A 12,753-nucleotide genomic window follows, 5' to 3' on the forward strand; every position below is an offset into this window, starting at 1 on the left:
AATTGCAAGTGTGAAACAGGATTAGAAAATTAGAATAACAGATTAGTATATCCAGTTTTCAGATGTTAAGTCCCGCTATTTCATCTACATGATCTTTTTTTTTCTATTTTCCCACTGTCTTACACCTTCGAATAGCTTATTACGTCACAAGTGAAGCTGACGTCAACCGCTCCGGATGACGTCAGGTTATCCTTCACGGCCAATTGCCTCGACAACGAGGTGACTGAAGGCTCCAACGAGTGTCAGGGACTCTCACTCGGCGATACTGTATCGTTCGATATCGGAATCACGGCAGAGCGGTGTATAGAAGGCGGTCAAACAAGGTAGAATGAATGCATGGAGCCTGCTTATCCTCTGAAATGTTTTAAGCACAACATTCTTTGCAAATGTCGCACATGATACTGTGTTGGCACTATGGCATAGTGGGTAAGACTCTTGACTTTTAATCAGAGTACCCGAGTTCAAATCCAGTCCAGTGCTTACGTTATTAGACAGGATATTTTACCTGCCATGTTCCCTCTCGACCCACAAGTGTATAAATGGGTACCTGAAAAACGCTGGGGTAATGAAAATGACAGGGCCCTCTGGTAGAGCAGTGGCAACACTGAAGAGGGTTCCCTGGATAAAGAAGACCGTATTGGTTAATCAATTAACGTTTGAACACATGCACTGAGCAGCGTGTCACTTTCAACAATGGTAGCGCGTAATAAGTTGATTTATACCCAGCAGACAGAATGGCAGTGTTTAGTGTTATCAGTGTACAACACAAATTTTTGTTGATAATGGTGACATTATTATATATGTGTATTTTTGTTTTTTTGTGAAACATATCTTAATGGGGCATTCCAGACGATTTTCATAATTTCACATTGTGTAGTACATAAATTGACAGCTCAAATCATCCGGAGGTCTCCTTTAATTGCTTGCTAGGTCTCTTCCATACATACACTGGACATGCTTAAGTAGAGTATACTCAAGGCTTATGCTCCATACATCGGATTTCAATATGTGCCAGTAGAGCCTTGCATAACAACGAAATACCCATTTATAGAAAAGCAATTCATTTGCTAGTTCGTTACACCGTGAGTTGAGTGTTTGCAACACTTGTGTTTTTCTTTTCTGTCTGTCAGTTTCACCGTGGGTCCCGTCGGCTTCAACGAGGAACTTCTCATACACCTAGAGGTGGTGTGTTCATGTGACTGCCAAGAGCAAGGGGTAAGTGTAATGTGTTCAGTGTAGTGTATTCAGCATAGGGTGTTTGGTGTTACATTGAAAGTTTTGTAGAGTGATTTATGGAGTATAGTCAGAATGTTGGAGTGTAGTATGTGAGGTTGTTGGGGGGGGGGGGGGGTTGATGTATGATAGGTGGAGGAGGTGGGATAAGGCAGTACGCCACATTGGATGGACAAATAGGTGTCACGGTGACACATTGCCTAAGGTGAATAATTCGGTGTCATCTAAGGATTATGGTTGAAGCTAGGATATCAGGAATACATGCAGAGTTGCCGTCAATCTTCTTGATTCTGCCGGAGACTCCCTGAAAATCAAGATATCTGCTCATATCCTAACAAAAGTTTAAACTCGGCCTCCATGATTTTTTTTCCCCGCTGATAAGTAGGTAGCACACAAGAATACCCCTGATTTATCATTTTTTTTTTCAGAAATGCTGAGCGGCTAGCTTTCCCTGACTGTGACTCACGTGTACGTGTGTCTGCATATGTTTGTGCTTGTGTTTGTGTGTGATATCATGCAAGAAAAAATGGTGAATGATTGAGGTCCGGGGTTAATGTATCTCTACTATAAAGGCAATTTGCAGCTGCAGTAATCAAATCTCTGTTCATAATAACAATAAGAAATGAGAGATTGTTAGCTGCGGAATGAGGGATAGATGTCAAAAGCACACAAAAAGTATTAATAGTGATGCTGTCTACTAACTGCTCTATACAAAACTACATCGATATTTGAATTGTTTTCCATTTTTCCTATTCGTTCATTCTAGGAGGCAAACAGCACGTCGTGCAGTAACGGAAACGGAACGCTGGTCTGTGGCGAGTGTGCATGCAATGAGGGTCGATATGGCAGCAAGTGCGAGTGTAGCGGGAACGAGATCAACGCGGAGAGCGCGGACCAATCGCCATGCAGAACGTGCGTATGAATAAAACGTCATAACAAACATTCGACCAATCAACGTTCGATTTGTAGATCCATTTGTGTCTCGTATGTTACATCAAGTAACGGTGTTATAGTATTAACCTTGTACTCCCCCGCCTGATTTCGTTTACATTTTTAACAAATCGAATATGATTGAACGTCGGCTTTCAGTGATGGTTAATATTTTACAAGAATGGTCAAGTGTCAACAAAATGAACGCTTTGAATATTGCTCGGTTTAGTTTCTGTAGACTGGCATAATCCTTTTCTTATGACCATTTTCACGTCATTTCGAAATTTGCAGTTCTGTTCAGGGCAACTTTATTCCTAATGTAAACCAATAAAACCAAGGAAGAATAGCTTGATATGATAGGGAAATGTTATCCTCGTTATCACGTCGTCTCGTTTTCCGAGTCTTTCTAGCTGGTTACCAACAATTCGACCTGAAAATTGTTACATTTTGTGAGAGATCAAACTTTCCCGCTAGTTGATGGTGTCATTCGAGAATGGGTCATAAAAATTTCAGTATGTCAGTTACGTCATGTGCAGATAATGCCAATCTCCCAATGTACTCCTATGCAGTGATAACACTACAGTCATATGCTCCGGCCGCGGCGAGTGTATCTGCGGCAAGTGTGTGTGCGACAAGACAGGGGTAAGTGAGGGCATCCTTTCTCATTTCGTTCCCTTATGTCGTTGTCGTTGTTGTTGTTGTTGTTCATTGAATAAAAAAAAAATACATGGGGGCCCTATACTGAATAAAAATTTGCCCCATGCGATACTGATATCAAATCAAACGTTATAATAAGCAGATCAAACGTTGTTTTTATTCAAACCTTTGCTAACTAAAATGTCTCCACGAGGAAGCTCACAGCAATAAATTTTTCCATAGGGGAACTCAAAGAACAAAAAAAAAAAAAATGTCTCCACGTGGGGCCCATATAACATACTACAGGAGATGACATTGTGCTTCTGTTCGCCTATAGACCCAGAAAACTTTGCCCCCAAATCTGTCATTTCGTTTGGTCCTCGATTGACAACGTATCTATGTTTCGGTGTACCGTAAGACAATCTTTAGACTGAGACACTAAACACTAGACAAAGATAAATATTTATGAAGTACGACTAGTTTTGACCAGTTGAATTCGATCTCTTTATGGTCACGCTGCCAACCGCCAAACGGATGTCATGGTCGCACAAACAAAATGTGCTGTCGCGGTGTCAATCATGTATTTCCCCATTGTAATGTAAAAAAAAACAAACAGACCGACAAATCGTAAATAGAAAGATTTTCCATATGCTGGTTTGCATATCATTTACTACATCCGGTTCCATACTTATATGTCATAGTCGCGTAAGCTATAGGCTTGCCTGAAACCAAGATGTAAAGTGTCTTTGATGTAATTGTAATGAACTTATTATTCATTGCAGAGTTTACAAAATAATGTTTGCTTCCATATACCTTAAATACATAGTGTAAATGATAGTAAATGGCATGCCTTTTTTTTTTTTTTAGCAGTATCAGTTATTTTGTAGACATGACAAAAAAAAACCTTTTTGAATACAAAAACACCATTTTTAGACTTCGGAATAACAGTGCACCAAAATTACCGTTGTCTTTCTTTCTTCTTCGTCTTCTTTTTATCAGAACGAAGACGAAGTAATCTCGGGGTTGTTCTGCGAGTGCGACAATTTCAACTGTCCATACAGCAGGGGGCTACGATGCGGAGGTAAGTCATGGGTTAAGGTCTCGTAGGAAGGGAAGGGGGAAGGGGGAAGGGGAAGGGTGAGATGTAGCAGTGGTAGTGTTACAAAATAATGCACGCCCTGCTGGCCGTACAATCCGATGTTCCTGTATTAAAATAATTTCATTTTGAACGGCGCGTGCCGGCGTGCGAACCAGGCGTGATTTGCCCACACAAACGTTTGTTGAAGCAGCACCGACTGCTTGTGAACGAACGCTTGGGTTTCTACCATACTTTGTGTGTCCCTATTATTATGGTGGGTGGACTGTCATCGGTTGTGTTTGACTGCTGTATTACATTTTACACGCGGGGCCAAATAGCACGGTTGTTGCTGGTGTGGCGGAAATCGTCGTCGAGCCTTCGTAATTATCATATTATACGTTGTACTGCCTAACTATAATTATACGGCGAACATTGCGAGAGAAGCGCCCTCTAAATCCTACCACCGCCCGCGTTACACGAAACCACCGCAGATCACCTTGCAATCGGTTTAATTCATTGTCGTACTTTAAAGGTACTAGCCCATATTTGCAAACCCACGAAAATCAAAACTGCATAAAACAGGTCCAATATGACTTCAAGTACAAGTTATAACAGTAACATACCTCACCTGTCGCTCTTTGTCTATACCATTCGATAAAAGAGAGAAATCATCGTTTTAAAATCAATTTTCAAACCGGGTCAACCCGACCCAAAATCGAATTACGAGCGCGGGCTATAGCTACGTACATTGTACATGTAACACGTACGTGGACCGGAGCTAGCGAGCGTTATACGCATGCATACGGATTACGGTGCATTTTCATTTATTTTTATGAAAGTAATGGACTAATTGGAACGAAATTGTGCACAGGTGTTACTGCAATCATACCCAAACTCCATGCTAACTATGAGACCAATTGCTACAGGTTTACAAATGTGGGCTAATACCTTTAAGTTGCGTATAGAAGGGAAAAGTTTATGTTTCAACTGCACAGTGAATGAAAGCTTCTCGTTTACACAGGGGGATGTTAGAATAATTTTAACTACGTGATGTATCAGTTTGGTTTGAAGAATTCGACAGCAGTATAATCAATGATTCATGACCATGTAATATCGACTATTTGGTGCACATCAATACAAGCAATTTCATCCGTTCTGATAAGCCTGTCTCAATGTCAAGTTCCCCGTATCTACTTGATTCATGGAATATCCATTGTCTAAGTAACAGACCATAATCACGTCCTGTATATTTTATTCTCGTCCTTTAAAAAGAACATACCTAGAACCGCCATGGCATCAGATTAGTTCTAGCAAACTTCACGCATGAATTCAATCAAGAAAGCACACTGAGCTACAGGATAGGACTGAGAAAATGTTGATTGTGCTGGTATTACAATTTACACTCTGTAGTTACCGAACTTGTCCGAACCAAAGTAGCCTCTAGGAATGGGATGAATTGACGTCAATGATCAGATTCCTCACGGCTATCAGTGGCGGGTCCAGGGGAGCGCACCGGGCGCGCTTCCCCCTTTATGTTTTGTTAAATCAAAAGAAATAAAAAGAAAAAATGGGGGGGGGGGGTGCGTGCCCTCCTCTCCCCCCCACTTTGATTTTGTAAAGGCATCCCCTCTTTACCGAATTCCTGGATCCGCCCCTGGATATGACCCGTTTGATAATATGTGGGTGGCTAGGGGTGTACTAGTCTGGCTGTGCACACGCCCCCGTTCAGAACGCGCAAGCAGGATAGGGATTTTTAAAACATAGGCCTTAGTGTCTTATGAGTGGCTCCTGAGATATGTCTTATGAAGTAATAACGATTATAACTATCTTAATGTTCAATGTGAGGAGAGTGATACTGATGAGTTTCTTGCTCTTAACAGTCTGATTTCTCTTATTCTAATTACTATTATCATTAGTGTTCTTATTCTTATTACTATCATAATTGTCATTATCATAATCATAGTCATTATGATTATCACCATCATTATTGCAATTATATTGTTTTTAAAAAATTATTTAAGGATACGGGGGAAATTCTTCGTTTATGTTGTGTCCCTCTTAATACATAAATAATTCTTAAAAAAAAAAAACTTAAAGGGTTTGACAACAGTACTTCAACATTGACATATCTGAAGTTTGAAAGACATCCATAATGTGCGATGTTTGTCTCTTGTCTGATACCCTGCAGGACCGGAAAGGGGATTGTGCGTGTGTGACGTAGCGAGCAGACAACCGAAGTGTCAGTGTAAGGCAGGGTACGAGGGAGACAGTTGCGACTGCCCGACGCGAACGGACACGTGTCGATCTAGCAACGGGGTGAGTGACGGCTGGTGGAGATGGATCAGCTTATTGGCACGTCATGTGCAGTGCAATTTAGCCTTCAATTAGACTTAACAGAGACGTTACAAGTTTATCTTTATTTTTTAATTGTCTGTGTTTGGTTTCCATTGCTATATTAAACATATCCAAGGTTGGGCATTCGACACTCCTCATTATGCCCATGGATGGCCAACCATATTGTGGCATCACAGATCATGAAGTTCTGACTAATCTGCTAATCCTTCAACGACTTACAGTTACAATGTATATGAGTTCAACTCTGGCTGTGACACTGCCAAAACGAGTCGTCTTGTTCAATAACGGCGCACCAGTTTGTAGTCACAGCGTTAGGTTGTAGAAGAAAACCTATTGTTAAAGTTTTAAATGTTGTTTTACGACCATCTTGTATAGCTCATGCTAGGGCACAAATTATTTTGTATGCACTACGGTTATTTTGTAAAAGGAAATCTTTACGTGTTTTTTTTTTTTCAGTTTGTACGACCTTCTTGTATCCAGTCAAGCAATACGTATTCACTTTATAAGATTGTGAAATAGCACCTTCGTATGATTTTGTTTTCTTCTTCGTTAACGACTTTCTCATTCTTCCTTATCTCTACCTTCTTTCCTCAGTTGGAGTGCAACGCGCACGGCAAGTGTAGGTGCGGTGTGTGCGAGTGCGACGCGGACTCGCAGTTTCAGGGAAACACGTGCGAAAAATGCGCCGTGAGTCACGTGTTTTATTGTTTCCCGTGATACCTGACCATGCTTTTTTTTTTTGTGTGTGTATTTTTCGTTTTCTTTTTCTTCTTCTAATTTGGAGGGGGGGGGGGCATTTCATGAAGCGTTTTGTCAGATGTTTTCTCTGACAGACTGTTATAAGGTACTGAAATCTTTGAAATCTGATTGGCTGAGAGGAAATTTGTCAGAAAAATATATCAGACAAAACTCTTCATGAAATGCCCTCTGCGTTGGAAATACCGAACAACATTTTTCTAAGTAGTATTGTATTGATGTTGTTATGACAGCTATTAACCCTAACCAGGCCGGGCTTTTTGGCCTGTTCTGTGGCCAGGGGAGGGTTATGTATTCTATTGTTTTATTAAATTTTTTTTTTATGTATTTTCTATTTTTCGACCTTCTTTTTTTTTTTTCGTTTTTTCCCCAAAATTTATCACAGAACCTATTTTAAGCATAATTATGCTAAAATTAATTGATTTCAACCATTGAAAGTGAAAATAATCATATCTTTTGGAATGAAGTGAGAAAACTCTATTTGCATAGACTTTGTACACAAAATCACGTTTTTGAGCCATTTTCGGTCTGACAAGCCTGTATAAAAGGTCGTGCAGCGTCGTAACGGTATGTCCGATTTTCGCGAAAATGGTGTCATAAGATGTGCGAGACTTGAAAGTAAAAAGTCAGCGAGCGGCGCGGTCAAAAAAAAAAAAAAAAAAATCGCGCCAGAATGGTCGTGGAAAATGTCGGGGTGGGGGAGAGGGGGGGGGGGGGGGTGTTGATTCAACCCCCCCTTCCCGGCCTTTTTAGGGTTAAGTGTACTGCGAGAGTAGTGGTATTGATGATATCTGCGGTCACATTTTAAGTAGGCTAATTCATGAAAATAACTGCATTCACGACATTACTTTGATTATCATTTTTAGTATCATTACTGTCGTTATCGTCGGTAATAGTATTAGTAGTTAAGTAGGAGAAGTAGAAGTAGCAGAACTACACCTAATTCCATTACTCTTATTTGAATTATCATCCTTACGGGCGTTAGCAGTTTAATACAATTAAATTATTAATTGTTTTTGGGTTGTTGTTGTTGTTGTTGTTGTTGTTGTTGTTGTTGTTTGTTTGTTTTTTGGTCAATTTGTGCTTTCACACCATTATCGTCATTATACAATCTACATAAACATTTCCTGTTTTGATTATTAAGTGAGACTATGATGCAACCAATTCGTCTCGAAAGAAAAAAAGAATGAGAATCTATGAAGTGAGGCTATGCAGGATCAAGGGTCCGCTACAACATGACTGTTTGACCCTTTGGGTCCAACTTTGTTTGTTTGTTGTTTATTTCTCTGTTTGTGTGTTGTTGTTCTTGTTGTCGTTGTTGTTTTTTGTTTATTGTTTATAATCTCCTCTATTCTGCTGCCCGCCCTCTACGTCTTCTTTAGACCTGTCCCATGGGTGATTGCCACATTCACAGAGACTGCGTGCAATGCAAGATGTTCGGCACCGGACGTCTGACAGACGAACAGTGCGATATGTGTAACATTGACATCGTCAACGTCACTGACGTCACGCCATGTGAGTACGATGAACACTCATCATAAGATTATTTAGCATTCAATGAGTTCCGTTTAAACTTCAGCAAGTTTTAAATGCTGTGAGTGTTAACTCTTATGATGCTATCTGCAACTATACAGCGAAAAATACTATACAGTGTAAATGTCTGGAATGGGAAATTCTTGGTAATAGGAGATTTTAATAATTAAAATCACATCGCTTCAGACATTGTAACTCTCTAGTACTGATATGGTGTGGAGGGGATAATTTTAGCAGTGTGAAAAGATGACGTGAATCTAATAATTACAATGAAATGAATTGCATTAGCTGACACTCGTTGCAGTCCTCAACCATTTTGATTTCGGCTCTATAGCATGTTTTTTTTTTCCACCATCAACTTGAAAAACAAAACAAAAATTTGCTTTTGAATAGATATTTAAGTTATGACATCTAAATCTTTTATTACTATCCATTTCCAAGTGCCGTGACCATTGTGGTAGCCTTGGTTTGTTGTAGTTCTTTTAATCATATCTTTAAAAATCCTTGTATAGTAAGTTTACACTGTTTGTGTATCAAATTGTCGCAGTCATTCAGGATATTCAGGCGTGCACGTTCCCCGAAGAGAACAACACGTGTACCTTCACCTTTGCCTTATTCTCCGAGAATGAAACACTCACTGTATACGTGGAAACAGAGCAAAGTGAGTAGAATATCTTTTTTTGATAATAATAAGTGTTCACTTCCATTTAGCTAATACCAAACGCTGGTAATTTAGTTTGATATTACATGTACTTTACAAATGTTCTTAATTGATCACAATAAACAAAACAGTTTCTTAAGTGTGTAATACTTTGCACTTTGGAAATAGAGATTGACAAATGAAATGATTGAAACAGCAATTGCATATTTCATTGTAACAAGTGGAATGAATGTAATACAGCAACATTACAATAAGAAGTGATATATGCTACATTTGCAACTAACAAGCCCATCCCCAACTCTCCCTAGCCACTTTTTCCTAACCCCATAATACGTGCCCCAAACTGTCCAAAACGACAAAAACGACTAAAACTCACTTGATTATTATCATAACTTTGTTTTGAGTGGGAATGAGCAAATGAATAAATGACTGATTGAACTAATGACTAAATGAATGAATGAATGAATTAATTTATTAATGAATGAATGAATAAATCAATAAATCAATTAATAGATTGACGAATTTTGAAAGAACGAATGCAAGATAGGCAGCTGAAATTATTACAGTTCCGTAGATGACAAAATTATTAGACAAATTAATAAAGATTAAATTAAAATCATCTAAATAGGTGTTCAGAAAAATCGAGTAGAACGTTAGTAATGTGATCAGAAGAATCGGAAGTGATTCTCTTATCTACGAGATACAACTGACCGCCTGTCTCTCAAAAGTATGCTGGTTTCCCGGCGTAGCCGGAAGAATAGCATACTTTTGAGAGACAGGTGGCCAGTTGTATATTGAATGTAGATACTATTAATAGAATGAGTGCAGAAGTGAAAAAGTGAATAAGAATATATTGATTTAGTATAGTCACTGTCATAGTTATGTCGTTTTTCTTCTCTCGCTGTGTATAGAATGCGCTGATGCCAGCCGGAAAAAGATCTTGAGCGAGGCGGAGATACGCTGGATCGTCATCGGCATCATCCTCAGCGTGGTGCTCATCGGCATGATCCTGGTCTTCGCCTGGAGGATCTACACATACCTTGAGGACCGGAAGGAGCTCGCCCAGTGGGAGAAGGAGTGTAAGAAGGCCAACTGGGATAAGGTGAGGAGAGGGTCATCGAATTGAGGCACAGAAAAAAAAAATGCTTACGAAACTTAGAAGCAACAAAAATATCAGCTCCTTGATGTTTTGATATTTAAAATCAGAAGCGGAACAGCAGCACCACTACCAAAAGATGAAGAACAATCCCTCCCTCTTTCTCTTATCTATTTTAATGTCTGTCTATCTATCTATCTATCTATCTATCTATCTATCTCTCTGTGTTTGTCTGTCTATCTATCCATCCATCTATTCTTCTATCTATCTCTCTATCTACTTCTATCTATTTATCTATCTGTCTATCTACACATATAATTTTATTTGCCTTTCTAACTCTTATATGTTTATTCATGTATTCAGTCATTACAATCTACCTATTTATCTCTGCATTCAACTGTTAGTTTTTCCATCTCTCTGTTTGTTTATTTATTTATTTATTTATTTATTTATTTATTTATTTATTTATGTATTCATTCATTCATTCATTCATTTATCTGTCTATCTGTCTATCTCGTTATCTGTCTCTAGTCACGATTATCAAAAACGTTTATTTTAGATGTTCATCAAGCGGGTGGTCAAGTTAGTCCATTCTCCACACACATACTCCCTTACATTGTATAACCCCCTCATGCAGATATGAGGTAATTCATGAAATACATTTTGATGAAGAATAAATTCCAACAGGAAAGCACTTAAAATGAATTTGCACTTCAACGTACTCATAACAACCTTTTTGCTCCTTGTTTGCTTTTTTGCAGATGGACAACCCGATCTACAAACCGTCAACAACAACGTTCGCAAATCCTGTCTATGGAAAATAACGCTACGTCTTCATGAAGTTTGTATTTACCTACTGGACTGCAATCGCGTGTTCCGAAAGCTGAACCAATATTGTTCTCAACGGGTAGCCCGAACTTAATACACCGTGTCGGTGCGTCGCGTAGTGTGCGCATGCGCCAAATGGTGACTAATGCTAAACAGTACGAATTTGCAATCTTGGGCCTATTTTACGGCACAAGCTGGCTTAGACTAGCTGCCTTAAAAGTCACTCTAGCAAAAATTCCAGACTTTTAGGGACTTTGATTTGTTGTCCGCGATATATCCACTAAATGGATGGAATGATAATGTCCGAATTTACTATCTGCTTTATTGACTACAAAAAAGACGATTAACATTCTGCAATGCCGTATGCAACCCAGCACAGCTGAAGAATCAAGTTGAGCTGTTTGCTGTACGTTCATGTGAGTAAAGCCATGGGATGTATTGATGTAAGACTGTCAACTAGGTTGGATATTTTTATCATGAACAATCTGATGTGAGAGATCTGTCTTGCCTTTTGTAGTTGAACCAAGGAGCTCGCCTGATACTTCATTGGTTGAACGAATGGTGTCTTCGTATTAATGTAGATGTATCGTAAACAATGGTTCATGCATAGCTTTATCTGTAGTTGCAAAATTGATGAGAAAGACTTTGAGCCAAATTTTCTATATTTTATGTACTTGGCGCTAATCTTTTTCGGCATAATACGTTTACTATACTATACTTCTAAGAAGGAATTGACTGTGAAAAAAAAAGACATTACGAAATTCCTGGAGAACCTTTTCGACTGTTGATATGCCAAGAGCAAATAAGAGTATCATTTCACTCGCGTTTAATTTTTTTTTTTATCTTCAAGCACGACTGAATTAAGACTACTATGGCCAATCTTTGCTAACGAGGTGTGTTTACGGCTGTAGATCTGATGTTGCAGCTACTATGTGTCTGTCCCACGGTGTATTAGTGTACACAATGTAAATACGAGGGAAATCACGCTGTTAACGTCATATTTTGTATCAAATTAGCCACGGAGGTAGCTTGGTTTTTTGTTTTTTTATATATATATTATCATCATACAACAATGACAGAATTTAGTTGATATTTTTTGTGCTTTGTAAGAAATGGTAAATAAGATAAATGGCAATTTAGAGGTTGAATATTGTTATCTTTCGTATTTTTGTATGAGATGAAAATTTAAATCGGTGGCTAAAATTATTAAGCGTTTCACCATGTAGATAAAAATGATTTTTGAATGATTATTGAATTGTATTTTTTCGGTCAAGCGGACAGCTGGTGTTGTTTCTTTCTTTCTTCCTCTTTTTTCATCTTTTTCTGCACGGTCTGTGACACATAGCGTCGCTTGCCTAGAAGCAAAAAAAAAAAGTACTATTTGTATAGATGTAATGGAAAGAGTATGTGTATTGCGTGAGCGATGCAAGATATTTATTCATGTAAACGAAAAAAAAAATGAACAATGATTGATGATGTGTCACTGTTGTATGTTCTCTGTAATTGTCTGTAAACCACGTGCACGTATTGTATCATCATTTATTGTCACGATGTCATTTCGAAGAGCAAGTTTTATGTTTATGAAATATGATTTTTGTTTTATGTATTAACGGGTCGCCTGAACAGAGAGATTGATTTTGATATTTC

General features: G+C 38.6%; 1 protein-coding gene across 1 annotated transcript in view; it reads left to right on the top strand.

Annotated features, from left to right (window-relative positions):
* The window catches only part of LOC140243249 (integrin beta-1-like), a 48,542-nt gene extending 36,419 nt beyond the window's left edge, over positions 1-12,123 (top strand). Inside the window, exons 13-23 of the mRNA XM_072322920.1 lie at positions 136-323; positions 1,131-1,215; positions 2,000-2,145; positions 2,733-2,805; positions 3,799-3,880; positions 6,066-6,193; positions 6,827-6,919; positions 8,371-8,503; positions 9,069-9,182; positions 10,094-10,284; positions 11,040-12,123. Coding sequence (XP_072179021.1) covers positions 136-323; positions 1,131-1,215; positions 2,000-2,145; positions 2,733-2,805; positions 3,799-3,880; positions 6,066-6,193; positions 6,827-6,919; positions 8,371-8,503; positions 9,069-9,182; positions 10,094-10,284; positions 11,040-11,102 — 1,296 coding nt within the window. The 3' untranslated portion in view covers positions 11,103-12,123. The remainder of the gene's footprint in view (positions 1-135; positions 324-1,130; positions 1,216-1,999; positions 2,146-2,732; positions 2,806-3,798; positions 3,881-6,065; positions 6,194-6,826; positions 6,920-8,370; positions 8,504-9,068; positions 9,183-10,093; positions 10,285-11,039) is intronic.
* Positions 12,124-12,753: the final 630 nt, after the last annotated feature.

The sequence above is a fragment of the Diadema setosum genome, chromosome 20 (assembly GCF_964275005.1).
Source record: "Diadema setosum chromosome 20, eeDiaSeto1, whole genome shotgun sequence".
NCBI classification, from domain to species: domain Eukaryota; kingdom Metazoa; phylum Echinodermata; class Echinoidea; order Diadematoida; family Diadematidae; genus Diadema; species Diadema setosum.